Source organism: Gopherus evgoodei, chromosome 1, assembly GCF_007399415.2.
Source record: "Gopherus evgoodei ecotype Sinaloan lineage chromosome 1, rGopEvg1_v1.p, whole genome shotgun sequence".
Classification (NCBI taxonomy): domain Eukaryota; kingdom Metazoa; phylum Chordata; order Testudines; family Testudinidae; genus Gopherus; species Gopherus evgoodei.
This window is the reverse complement of record NC_044322.1, coordinates 315799520-315813499: the sequence shown is the minus strand read 5'-3', so window position 1 is coordinate 315813499 and position 13980 is coordinate 315799520. Positions and strand designations below refer to the sequence as shown.

General features: G+C 39.8%; 1 protein-coding gene across 5 annotated transcripts in view; it reads left to right on the top strand.

Annotated features, from left to right (window-relative positions):
- DOCK4 (dedicator of cytokinesis 4) overlaps window positions 1-13980 on the top strand; it is a 422511-nt gene that overhangs the window by 207095 nt on the left and 201436 nt on the right. For all 5 annotated transcript variants that reach the window (XM_030549017.1, XM_030549015.1, XM_030549016.1 and 2 more), the window contains 4 exons: window positions 2041-2122; window positions 2944-3004; window positions 5545-5677; window positions 8093-8181. In XM_030549017.1, the coding sequence (XP_030404877.1) occupies window positions 2041-2122; window positions 2944-3004; window positions 5545-5677; window positions 8093-8181 (365 nt within the window). The remainder of the gene's footprint in view (window positions 1-2040; window positions 2123-2943; window positions 3005-5544; window positions 5678-8092; window positions 8182-13980) is intronic.

The window sequence follows — 13980 nt, the reverse complement described above, 5'->3', positions numbered from 1 at the left end:
AGCACAAATCATGCAGTGAAACATCCACTGCTGCTGATAGGCATGACTGATGGACAGGTCTATAGACTGGAGATAAGGTGGTGAAATTCAGCACAGCCTTGTTGGTTGCCTGGACTAAAATTATATTGCCACAGTTCAGATTCGTTGCTGGTTGCAGATCATATAAACAGGGTGTGCAGCCAATGTGGGATAAGAGCCATCTTTTTGTTATGTGCTTGTATGACATCTACCATAATGACATCCTGGCCAATAACTGCGGCTCCTCGGCGCTATATAATACACACAGTAATATTCTTGCTATGCTGATTGCTAACTTGAAGTTTATTTAGAGCCCGGAGATGCAGCATCTGATATAACAGCACTCTTTTAGTGTATTTTATTTGTATTAAAATGAGCTATTTTTTTAATTTGAAAAACACTTCATCTTTTAAATTCATATGCAGCAGAAAACAGTTGGGTTTTGCACAGAATGTTGAGTGACCTTATTTTTAAATCCTCTTTTAAAGTTACCATGGAGATTTAGGCTTCAGGAGATGGCTATATACTAAAGTATGTGTGTGTGCTTGAGAAATGACATTTCGAAGTCTCTGCCTATGAAATATACAAGAGTTTAGACTACCCTACTCTTAGCTTCCAATTATTCTGCCATCAAATGGGAAACTAGGTAGCTACAAATGGGGAATGTGGTTTAAAATGAACTACTGCAATAAAAAGTCGAAGTACCTGGGGATTCAAACTGCCCAGATTGGCTGACTTATACAAATTAAACCAACACGCAACTGTAGTTCAGGTTAAATATGATTTTGATTAAATGATTGGTCTCCAGATTTTGTGACTGGGGAATGACAGAAAAAGAAAGATTTAACTCATCTTCAGGGTTTTGTATCTCATCCGGCATATTCCTATAAATATTCCTACAGCTGTTTTTAAAAGATGTATATTAGTATAAAACATTGGCAAAAATGTTCGGGCCTTGGCCATAGGCAGAAGAGATAGCAACAGCTGAGAAAGCTGTAGTTAAGAATGTATGTGCAGGATGATCTCTTGGTAATTTATTTTATAACTTTGGGGTATCCAGACAGCTGCTTGGCTGGGGGTGGGAGAGAAGTACTATTTGTGACCCTGTTGCTCCCACCCTTTAAAAATAGGGTTATAACCCATCCCATTAGAATTGGTCCAACGCATGGAGGGTTCTGTCTCTCTTGTGAACTTCCTCCACACATGAATTGCCTGTTTCATATAGTGAACCTTCCTATGGGCCTGATCCAACTCCCATTAAAATTCAGTGGTAATCTTTCCTTAATGAAACAAATACCCTTTCTCCCCTTTTTCATAGGTCCTGCCCCCTCACTGGCTCTAAAATTCTCTCATTCTCTCTGCTTTAGCAGAGGCAGTGTTAAATTTGCCAAACTCTTTGTTTTGATACTTGTTTCCACAATAGCATTTAGCAAACACTGACAGATTTTTAAAGGCAGAATTCTGGAAATAATACTTTCCTGACTGCAGCTATAGTGGCTCTTATTCCATAGTCTACTAAAATCCATCCAGTCTAGCTACATTAGGGAGGGTCGAAGTTAAGGTTTAATAGTAGGGACAACTATCGTCAACATCATCTTACCTATTACCTTTTTCTCTGACAATTTTATTAATCTGTGAGAGAGATACTGACTGAATGCCAGTTTGTGTGATTATGCCAATACCTGCACAGTTTAGAATCCGTACCAGCATATTGCAAACCTTCTGTAATAATGTCCAGTGTACCTAGATTTTATAGTTTTCATATTTCTATGTATGTACATCATTTCACAGGAAGTGAATACAATTCTACAAAATCACAGTCCAAAAAATAATTTTATTTAATCTCAGATTTGTTGTAATTACAATAAACAGTACATCAACATTCAGTATACATTTTTATTATCAAGTTCATAGAAATGTAATTCTTCTATATTTTGAGGAAGATTTCACCTTGAAAGAAATTCAGATTGAAGTTTCATTTGCCTTAACATTACTCAGCCTACTCTATTTATTTTCTTTCAGCGAGAGGTTTTTTTTAAGACTGAATAGGAATGGTTTGCCAAAATGTCCAGAGAAGCCAGAAAGACATTGTTCTCTTTTTGTGGTGAGCTTTACACATTCTTTATGCTCATTTCATGCAATTGTACTGAATATTTTAAATAAAATATGGAGTAAATTAACTGTTGTGTCATTAAATAGTTCAGTGCTGTGTCGGAGCAATTTGATTAGCTATTGATTTGAATGCTAATGAAAGATTCTGTTATATCATTGAGGCACAGACCAATGCTAAAGGTCTTGCAGTGCTGCACGTCACCTGGGGGAACACCAGAAAGAATTCTGCCTGCTTTCTGACAGGTTTCAAAGTAGCAGCCATGTTAGTCTGTATCCGCAAAAGAACACAAGTGCTTGTGGCACCTTAGAGACTAACAAATTTATTTGAGCATAAGCTTTTGTGGGCTACAGCGTGCCTACTTTCTGGTGATTTCCCAGTGCACAAGTACAGCATACTCCTCCCTGCAAGGCTGGGCAGACCCCACTCCTCCTTGTCTCTCCTGCACCCTGGGGTTGCTTGGAGACAGCAATCCTTGTGCTTTAAAGAGTGTAGGGACTGCAGTCATGCATCACTGATGTGCAGGGGCGCACGAGGGAGCTCCTTGCATCCTGCCCCTGTGCAGCCTTGATGCAGCAGGGCACAATCTGTTCCATAGCGTTTTAGGACAGAAGTTGCCCATACTCCTGCATGGCCACAAATTTAAAGTATTCCAGGATGTAATTTTTCAATACTGTATTGTAACAAATCCTCTGTTAAAAGTGCACTCCATATTCATTTATCACTTTCATTGGCACATATAATAATATGCTAAGATCTTTAAATGTCATATTTTAATTGTGGGTCAAAAATAATGAGACTCTGATTCTCTGCAGGATTTGAGTAGCAGTGAACTCAGGAAGGACATCTACATCACTGTGCACATTATCCGCATAGGTATGTACGACAGCTTGCCAGCATAAACTGTACATTTGGAAGGCATTGGACAGTAAATAAAGGAAGGACAATGTGCTTGAGTTTTGCTTATGGCATCTGTCATTCACTGGTTGTATGTCTGAGTAAGCTTTGAAAAGAATGTGCTTACATTCTGATACGCAATAGCAAATAATGTGTGCCTAGAATTTCCCAGCATTGCTCTGTGCTAATATTTTAAATGCTTTAAGAAGCTAAATTTATAATCCCTTAAGGACAGAGGACCCGTAACAATATAGGATACTATTCTCATTAGTACCAAAAAGCACATGCATGCCTATCATATGAACTGTCTTAGCATAATAAATGACTTTAAAAGGAGTTCAAAAAACCTGCTTTACTCCCACAGAGTAACTTCAGGCATGTTGCACTAGTAGAACAACTTGTCTTGAAATTTAACAGACCTAATTAGCATCAATGGACTAATGACAATGTGTACCCTTTCTTTTAAATAATTTCAAATGAATTCAATAAGAGAAAAAACTGCAATGGAGGAGATGTTGTTGTTCGCTTTAAGAATATTTTAACATATGATATGAATAAATCTGCTTTCTTCCAGAGACAATGCATATGATCTGTAGAAGTGAAGAGCATGTACTTTATTTAATCTGTTTCTTTAAGAAAGTGTCTTGTGGCTATATTGAGTTAACTCCAGTAATCTTCACATCATTCCTGAGTATTTCTCTTCTTAGAGATATGCATTATTGCCTGTAAAATAATGGTATAGTTGATGTACAGCACAAAGTGTACCTTCATTTCTTCCTGATTTTTTTTGAAGAGTATTTTATTTTTGTTGTAATAATCCTCTGTACTGCACTCTGGGTTTGGATACTGTAATACACACCTGTCTTAATACAGAATAAGCAATGTGTCTCAGATCTTTTCTGTATACTTTTTTCCTTTTTATATGGTTGTGGTGCGTCACCAGGCCTTCAAAGCTGGGAGACATATACTCATTTAATGGGTAAGATGTAGGAAATTGGGTAGTAAACAATTTTGAGGCGAAAATAGTGTAAAATGTTAACTTTTGAGCCAATGAGCCAAGTTGGTGAGAATAAACCTTTAAAATAAGGGCACAGTGTAGTATCCTCCTTGTTTCACCATTTTTCTAAAATACTGACAATCTAGGCTTTTAGAGCAAGGAAAAAACCTCAAGTCTTTGCATTTAGATCAGTTTAAGATTCCAGAAAGTATGCCTATGAATTTTGTATGATAGTCTTGATATTCTACTCACTGCATATGCTATTTGAGTTGCATCAATTCAAAGCCTCTATGTCTTCTGATTCTGTAAAGCTGAAATAGGTTCTATATGTTTATTAGCTCCACAGTCAGATCATCTGAAAGGCCAGTGCAGTTTTTAAGGGCCTTCAGTAGGGAACCCAGCATCTTTTTATTCCAAAGAGAGAGAAGGAACAAGAAACACTGCAGTCATAAATAGTGGCCATTTGTCACTGCATAAACATAGCACTGATGTGGGATTATGAGAGAGCACCATTGAAAGACCAAGGACACTTGCTGAAATATTTAGATTAAAATAAGATTCGGACAGTGTACTTGGTGAAAATGAAAGATTACTGTCCTAGCTGCTGTGATGCAGGGAAATGTTATGGAGATGTGTTTTCTGACAACAACTAGGACCAGGTGCTTTTCATTTCAGAAATTGGCATCTAACGCATATGCACCTGGTAGGAAAGGTGCATAGCTGTGATTGAACAGAATAGGTAAAGGAAGGGATTCCCCTCTATTTTGATGCAGGACATGCAGCTGCATGTTGGACTATTGCTTTGTTCATGCAGTTGGGCTATTGTTTTTGAATCAAAGGGGAAAGAATGTTAGAAAAAGGTCTGGTTTCAATCGCCACTTCCTTTTGCTTCCTTGTTTGTTTCTTTGTACTTATTTGCTTTCTTGTGCTCCAGCATCTTTCTTCTTCTTGTTGTTCTTTCCTCTTGTCTTTCATCTTTAATAGCTGTTCTTGCATTAGTCCACTTATCACCATGTTACTGAATTGCCTCTTATGGGGGCAGCACCCATCTGCTTAATTGTCATCGCCAGAGACAGCACTTCCTATCAGTCACAGGACAGAGGACTATTAAGAACAACCATAGTGAAATAATATTTACAAATGTGATAAGACCTAATGTCCAGTAGTACATGATACCTGAATGTTAAATTTGGTGCAGCATTGCCCAATCGAATATAGTTTCTGGGTATGACACAGAAAGTGTATGATAGGGGAGGTCAGGGGAAGGTAACCAGTGTCCCCTCAGTTTTGGACCTTACAAATGCACTAGAAGTGTAATGCACTTTTCATATTTTCTACTGTTCTAATTTAAGTGGAAAATATGAAAAGATGGAGGAGATTTGTAAGCACTACACTTGCCATAATTTCATAAAAACCATTACATTATCCACAGGTATCAGCTGAGCTGGTCTCTCCCTCTTCTGTGGCTTTAGAAGGAGGCATTTTAGTGGATTATGCATCATATTTTTGTTATATTTGACAGGCCGAATGGGAGCTGGAGAAAAGAAAAATGCTTGCAACGTACAGTACCGACGGCCCTTTGGCTGTGCAGTCCTCAGCATTGCAGATCTACTGGCAGGAGACTCAAAGGATGACCTTATCTTAAAAGTATACATGTAAGAGATTGTTACCTTTCAATTTTTTAAGAGTTTTGGAGTCTATTTATATCAGTCTGTACCAAGAAGCAGTGGCTTTTAATTAGTGTAAGTAAAGGGCTTTAGTCCTTTAAGGTTGTTTGTTTAAGCATTTCCATTCTAATCCCCCATAATATAAAATAGTATATTTTTGAGCTGGTCAAAGACTGGGGAAAGGGTTTCATAAAAAATGTCATTAAAAAATCAGAATTTTTCACCATTTTTGTTGAAGTTTGAAAATCTTCCATCAACTCTTCATGTTTGTTTTTTCAAAAATGAAAATATGTTAAAAAAAAATGCACAATTAAACATTCAGAAATCAGGAAATATGTGAATTTGGAGCACATGTGTTACTTTAATCTGGCCCTGATTGGATACAATTATCAAATGATGCATTAGGATATCATAACTGTTTTCTATACCTATAGACCTTGACCATGCAAACAGTCCTGTTAAGTTTGCAGGATTGAGATCTGCGTAATTTCATTTAGTGTGCCATTTTACAAGAAACACAGTGAACAATTTGTTGCACACCCTCACTAGAGTTTTCACTGTGCAGCTAAGCCATGCATTCATCTACAGTCAGGTTGTTTTTAGTGCACACTTTATACATTTTGCAAGAGCTCCCTGAAAAATGTACTTTCCTTTCCTAGAGTGGGATTTTTCATTTGTTCATAGTTCATATTCCTACATACTTCCTTCCTCTAAATTGCCAGTTTCTACCCATAGATTTTCAGTGTCCAAGCAGTGTTTTGATAACCGTGAAAGTGTATTTTGTCTTTCACTCTACTCATACTCCAAAATAGTTGAATTGCTTTTGCTCCAACTTTTCAAAATGATTTTCCTTTGGGCAAAGCCTAAACCTGGAAGACTTGAGCTTGAGAGAGGTTAAGTTTCAGAAAGTTTTAAAAGCCACTGGAAATGGAGGCTTAGAATGGAAATGCTTAAACAATCTTAATTATAGTAATTTCTCTGCTGATCTTTATCTGGCAATGTGAAGTGTTTGGGGGACTTCTTTTGAGTTCCCTGTACCATCCAGATGTCTGCCAAGAGTACTTTATCACTCCAGAAAGAAGTAGGCAGGGCAATCATTTATATATAATGATGTAAAACAATTACAAAACTGCAATAGCAAAAAGTGTAAAATATTAACAATGCCATAAGTGCAGGGGACTGGAAAACCAAAACATCTCACTCAAAATCTAATTATTGTAAATGCGTGGGTTTATTAAATGGCAGATGAGATTTTGGCAGACAGTTCAATTTCCTGGATGCAGTGACACAGAACATAGAATTCTCCACTGACCTTGGGCTCCATAAGTTAAGAAATATTTTGTGGAATGATCTGTTCTAAGGGTATAAACTGAGATACACTAGTCAGACACTTAAGGGATTCCTCTTCCTTTAAAGTTTAGTACTTGAGCCTAGAAGGCACTTCAGTCTCTAAAAAGCAACCCTTCACCTGTCTCTTATTCCCCTCTGTGCTGAATTAGAACTGCTGGAAGCAGTGCTTTTGACAGCAATTTACTATGATGGTGGACAGGTGGCTGACTTTTATTTTACTTTAATTTTCTGTCAGTCTAGATTAAAGTGCTCTCTGTTGGATAGCACACTGTTAATGTATTTGTTGGACAGTTGAATTCCGCTTTCAAAGTCTGTCATTGTTAAAAATAAATGTGGCATTAGTACTTCAGTTCAGATAAAACAGAACAAATTTGATACTGAGACTAACTTTAGTCTAAATGACAAGAAAAAGTTCTGTGGAATATTTCTCAAATAATGGTCAGATTATGGAATTGAAACACTTTTAATTAAAGCAACTGAAAATGCTATATTTTAAAGTTGTGGCAAGATCCTGTTGCACTTATGAAATTTTTAATCTATTCAAATGGCTTTCTCCTACAGGCAGCCACCTGTCCCTGTGAGACTAAGAACATAACTTCTTTTGCCCTTTAGTAAACATCACCTCTACTAGATGTCCTGTTTCTGCTGAGCTCTTGAATGTTCACGTTAGGCAAGTTTCACTGTAATTTAGAGTTGAAGAAGAGATTAATACACATGTGTAATTCAGCTACTGCTGAATTACTGAGTGCCACCAAGGACACCCTTATGCTCAAATTTTCCCATGCAAAGTGAGCATTCCCTACGGTGACATCCTCAACCAGTGCATCTGAGCACTGCCATGATACTGCTCCCTGTTCTGGGAAGCTGTTTCATTGGGCATCATGCCAAAACCCACATTGTGCCAACAATATGACCTATTGATTTAGATAAATCTCAAGCTGCTAGTTGGTGAGCAGAAGAGGATTTATTTGGAGAAGCCAGTTAACTTTGTTACAGTAGGTGTGACAACTGTGAGCTCTCATTTCAGATTTAAGAGTGTTACCATTTTCATAGGTGCAACACAGAGAGTGATTGGTATCAGATCCATGAAAACATCATCAAAAAGCTAAATGTTCGTTACAACTTGACAGGCTCCAATGCTGGTGAGTGTATGTTGCAAAATGTTCTATTGCATTATTATAGTTATTTTTTAAAGTTTTACAAATAAACCTTTTTCTTTTTGAAGGGTTTATTACTATTATTTTCTACTCATGAAAAAAGAATGCTATTGTTACTGTTGTTGTATTGGGTACAAACTTGAGGAGTGTCATAGCAATTGCACAACCTGCCTTTCATCTGCAACTTAAAAACCTAAAAGCCATCACTGAATTCCCTTACAGAAGCAACTGATTAGTAACTTTTATTTTGAAGGTGTGCCAAGTTGCTATGCAACCTTGATTACAGTCAAGTCCCTAGATGTAGTAGTCACATATAAGGCTAAATCATCAGCTGGTGTGAACTAGTGTTTGATATCCAACTCGAAGTACTGCCTGGTCAATAATACTGCTGATCTTGAATTATAAATAGAAAACTGATCACATTGTTGACATGATGCATCAAAATCTCTAGGCAAGGGGAAGTGGGAGGCCACCACACTGTTAGCAGAACCTCTTGCTTACTAGGTGAGGGACCTACATTTTGTTGGCATCTAAAACATTTGCTATGCCTCCATAGCCAGCATCCATAGCTGTCATCAGAATGGATAAAGAGGGAAGAGCAATAAGCAATGTTAAGGGACAGAAACAGTTGGCCTGCTGGTCTTGTAATACTGCTCCTTACTGGCGGACAGGAGACTCTGGGATTTACATGCTTCCTGGAACTGGCAATTTTTTTTAACCACTACAGGAAAGCAATCCAAACCTTTTCCATCTGGAAAGATAAGGTAAGTCTATACTGCAATTAAAAACCTGCACCTGGCCCATGCCAGCTGACTCATGCTTCCGGGACTCAGGCTGCAGGGCTTTTTCATTGCTATGTAGACTTCTGGGCTCAGGCTGGAGCCCACACTCTGGGACCTTCCCACCTTGCAACCTAGACCAGCTGCAGGTGTCTAATTATAGTATAGACAAACCCATAGATGTATACTACAATGTCTTGGGGCTTGAATACACAGTGGGGTAATGCACTCTACGAGTATGTGATTTCTAAAGCACACACACTAATGTGATGCACCTTAATTGATCCACGTAGTCCCTGCCTGTGCACACTAAAGGTTGTGTGCTACTTTTAAGTGCTATAGGGAATGTTTAGTGCATACCAAGGGGGTCTATATGGACCCATTAACATGTAGAACATTGATGTGCTTTGGGAATCACACCCCTATAGAGCGCACTACCCAACTGTGCAGACAAGCCCTTAGTTTTTGCTTTCAAATCCTGTGTCTTCCAGGTTGGTCCTGAAAATGCATTCTTTTAAAATTAACTGCAGAATAAACTCAGATGAGCTAATTTTCAATTTAAAGTTATGATTCACTGCAATTCTTTATCATTTGAAGTTGTAAGTCCATAAATTTAGTAGATTAAATAGGTCTGTACAGTTCAGTTAACTCGATTTGTGAATATGAAGCTTGTATTGAAATGTTACATGAAACGGTCTTCAGCAAGGTATGAGGAAAAAAGCTCTAATGCTCCATTTCATTTTTAAAGATTCAAATTAATTGAATTAAAATGACACTAATTAAGGCTCTGTAATTAATATGAAGCCTAGCTATGATAGCTGTAGCTTGTCATTTAAATTCTTTTGCAAGGGTATTATGATGCAAAGAGAATATTTGTTTGTGAATTCAGTGTATGTAATAAGAAACCTACTTTCTGGGTTCCTCAGACACTGAGCCTCACCCCTCTATGGAAGTGGAAGGAAAAAATAGTAGCACCAAAGTATTAAGTGTTTGCAGTGATATTGGACAATTTGTATTTAGGATGGTGGGCTAGAATTTAACATTTGGAATACAATACGCCCTCTAGGACAAATGCTCTTTGAGATGTGTAGTAAAAAACATTCTGAAATTGAGAGAGGAATTTCACTATTGGTGCAAATGTGAATGCCTGCTACTTGGTAGTCACACTCCCCAGGAAGATTTTATTCTTCAAACAGAGTTGCCTGGGTATATTTCTGTAGTAAACCCTTCTGATTTGTTCATGCGTTTGATATTGTGATGTGTGGTCTCCCCAGGGCCGGCCTTAGGATTTATGGTCCCCTAGGCGAGATTATTAAACTGGTGCCCCTGTGCCTGATCTGCTCATAGCAACACAAACATAAGCTTATAGTATTGGAAAACTTGCCACATTCACATTATTAAAACCAGTTTAACTTAATTAAGCACACTGTAATGCTGATGGACTAGCACTAAAGAAGCAGCACTAGAGAAAAAATTCTGATATGACAGAATGATGCAAATAATATATTTTTTTTAATTTATCAAAATTTTATTGGAAATTTATATGAAGAGGTATTGAAACAAAGATTTGTTAATTAAAAGCAATCTTTCTGGCTTTTTTGGCTGCAAAATCAGTAATAATGTCATCGTATGACAAAGACAAAGTCGTGTCTTGTTCGATCGCAAGAATAGCAAGACCAGTCAAGCTTTCCTGACTCATTGTAGAGCGGAGATAGTTTTTAATGAGCTTTAGTTTTGAGAAACTCCATTCTCCTGATGCTTCTGTTACAGGAATTGTCAGTAGAATACGAGTGGCAATGTACACGTTAGGATATATGTCAACAAGTTTGCGGGTATGAATAAACTGTACAATGTCCATCACCGATTTTGCATGTGGCAACATTGATGACAGTGTACTCAATTCTTCGTACAGTTCAAGTCCATTTAAATCAAAACTATCACCGTGCTTGTCATAAACAGATAGCTAAGGGTTAATGTCTCTTTCACCTGAAACACCTGACCAGAAAACCAATCAGGAAACCGGATTTTTTCAACTTTGGGTGGAGGGAAGTGGGTGTCTGGGTCTTTTGTCTGTCTGCCTGTTTTCTCTGAGCTTTGGAGAAGTACTTTCTACTTTCTAGTCTTCTGTTTCTAAGAGTAAGGACAAAGAGATCAGATAGTAAGTTCTATGGTTTCTTTTCTTTGGTATTTGCATGAATGTAAGTGCTGGAGTGCTTTAATTTGTATTCTTTTTGAATAAGGCTGTTTATTCAAAATTCTTTTAAGAAATTGCCCTGTGTTGTGTCATCTGAATACAGAGAGAACATTTGTATTTTTTCTTTCTTTTTATATAAAGCTTTCTTTTAAGACCTGTTGGAGTTTTTCTTTACTTCAGGGAAATTGAGTCTGTACTCACCAGGGAATTGGTGGGAGGAAGAAATCAGGGGAAAGCTGTGTGTTGGATTGCTAGCCTGATTTTGCATTTCCTCTGGGTGAAGAGGAAAGTGCTTTTGTTCCAGGATTGGGAACGGAGAGGGGGACTCACTCTGCGTAGTTTCACAGAGCTTGTGTCTGTGTATCTCTCCAGGAGCACCTGGAGGGGGGAAGGGAATCAGGATTATTTCCCTTTGTTGTGAGACTCAAGGGATTTGGGTCTTGTGGTCCCCAGGGAAGGTTTTTCAGTGGGACCAGAGTGCCCCAAAACACTCTAATTTTTTGGGTGGTGGCAGCAGTACCAGGTCCAAGCTGGTAACTAAGCGTGGAGGTTTTCATGCTAACCCCCAAATTTTGGACGCTAAGGTCCAGAATCTGGGAATAAGGTTATGTCAGTGCTTCAGGAGGCTCTCTAGATTCTTGCACTTTGTCATTAGTTGCTCTTGTTTTCCTATTTCGTTGAATTTAGTTATGTCATACAAAAATCCAAACTGTTCATGGTGTACTTGCAAGGTAGTAAACCTGTCATCAACAGCAGATACTGCTTTATCCATCACAACATTAAAAAATTCAACCTCAAATTTCTTTTCTGGATCGTCTATGGGCATGATCTGCTGTACAGATTCTTCACAAAGAAGTGTCCCTGGCCTTTTTAACTCATATTAACTATGTATTTACTTTATGAAAGTTGGAGAAAATATTGTGAAAATGTAAAACATTGGCTGCCCAACTTCTGGGCTAGCAAAAGTTATACTGACTCACAGGGGAAAAAAAAAAAAAGCAGGAGAATCTTAGTACAACATATGGTCACTCTATACCGGGGTCGGCAACCTTTCAGAAGTGTTGTGCCAAGTTCACTGTAATTTAAGGTTTCTCGTGCCAGTAATACATTTTAATGTTTGTAGAAGGTTTCTCTCTATGTCTATATTATATAAATAAACTATTGTTATTATCTGAGGTCTTGGCCACCGGTCCTGCTCAGGCCACTGCCAGCTGAGTAAATGAAACCCCAAACCGGCAGCGGGCTGGTGGCTGGAACCCTAGACAAGGATTCCAGGCCCTGCTCAGCCTGCTGCTGGTCTGGGGTTCTGACCACCAACTCCTGCCAGCCAGGATCCCGGCCGCCAATCCCCCGTCAGCCTGCTACCAGCCTGGGATTCTGCTCACCCAGGCTGGCAGGAGGCAGAGTGGGGCTGGCGGCTGAGTTCCTGACTGGCAAGGGACCGGCAGCCGGAACCCTGGAGTAGCAGTAGGCTGAGTGCTGCTGGCACCCCAGACTGGCAGCAGACTGAGCCACTCAACCCCCCACTGGCCCTGCTCAGCCCGCCACCAGCCCACTCAGCCCGCTGACGGCTGAGTGAATGGAACCCCAGGCTGACAGCAGGTTGAGTGGTTCAACTGGCCTGCTCAGCCCACTGCCAGCCTGGGATTCCTTGGGGGTCCCCAGGCCAGCAGCAGGTGCTGAGTGGGGCCGATGGCTAGTATCCCAGCTGGCAATAGGGCAGCAGCTGGAAACCCCCGAGCAGTGATGGGCTGAGCCGCTCAGCCTGCTGCTGCATGCCATCAAAAATCAGCTCACCTGCCACCTTTGACAGGTGTGCCGTAGGTTCCCGAACCCTGCTTTATATACTAGTAAGGAGATGAGCATATTCCAGTTGTTGGAGGGCTCTTATCAGGAGTAACAGGCTATAGGAAAGTCAGTCAACATTTTTTGTTTCTCTGATGAAAACTCACCCACTCCCTGCCTCAAACCAAACCTGTCACTAATAATTGTCAACAACTTAATTTTCTGTTTTTGGCTAAGATATTGATTTAAAAAAAAACATTGAAATTGGATTCAGGATTGTTAGCAAGAATTTTTGGCAAACAAAGTTGTTAAATGACAATCTAAATGGCAACACAGTACTGCTTTCATGCTTGGCTCACCCCCCAGCCTGCTGGTCCAACAGCTGCAGTAGAGGAGGAGATAGGTGGAAAACTGCAGGACCCCAAAATCCACCTCTTGGGGTGCAGAGTGGCAACAGGAGCAGCAAACCCTCAGGTCCAATCACACGCCAATGGGCACCGCCGCCAGCCCAACAGACGATGGTGAAGTTAGCACAGCATCTGATCTCAGGGACGGGGCACCCATGGAGCCACAGCAGCTCATCCTGCCCTGTGCAGCTCCCCCCGGATGAGATGGATCGCTGGCAGCTGCCAGCCCTGGGGAGAGGCGCTCCCCAGCTAGGGTGATAGATCCAGATGTCCTGATTTTATAGGGCCAGTCCCGATATTTGGGGCTTTGTCTTATATAGGCACCAATTACCCCCACCTAGAGTGACCAGACAGAAAGTGTGTAAAATCAGGACAGGGATGGGTAGGGGTGGGGAGGTAAAAGGAGCCTATATAAGAAAAAGACCCCAAAATTGGGACTGTCCCTATAAAATAGGGATATCTGCTCACCCTACTCCAATCCCCTATCCTGATTTTTCACACATCTGGCTAACCCCAGCCAACCCCTGTGTCACATTCCATTTCTGGCTGCCTGCCGAGGAAGTGAGTTACTTTCACTTTCATTCCTCAGCAGGCAGGCAGCCAGCCCTCCCCCCACCTA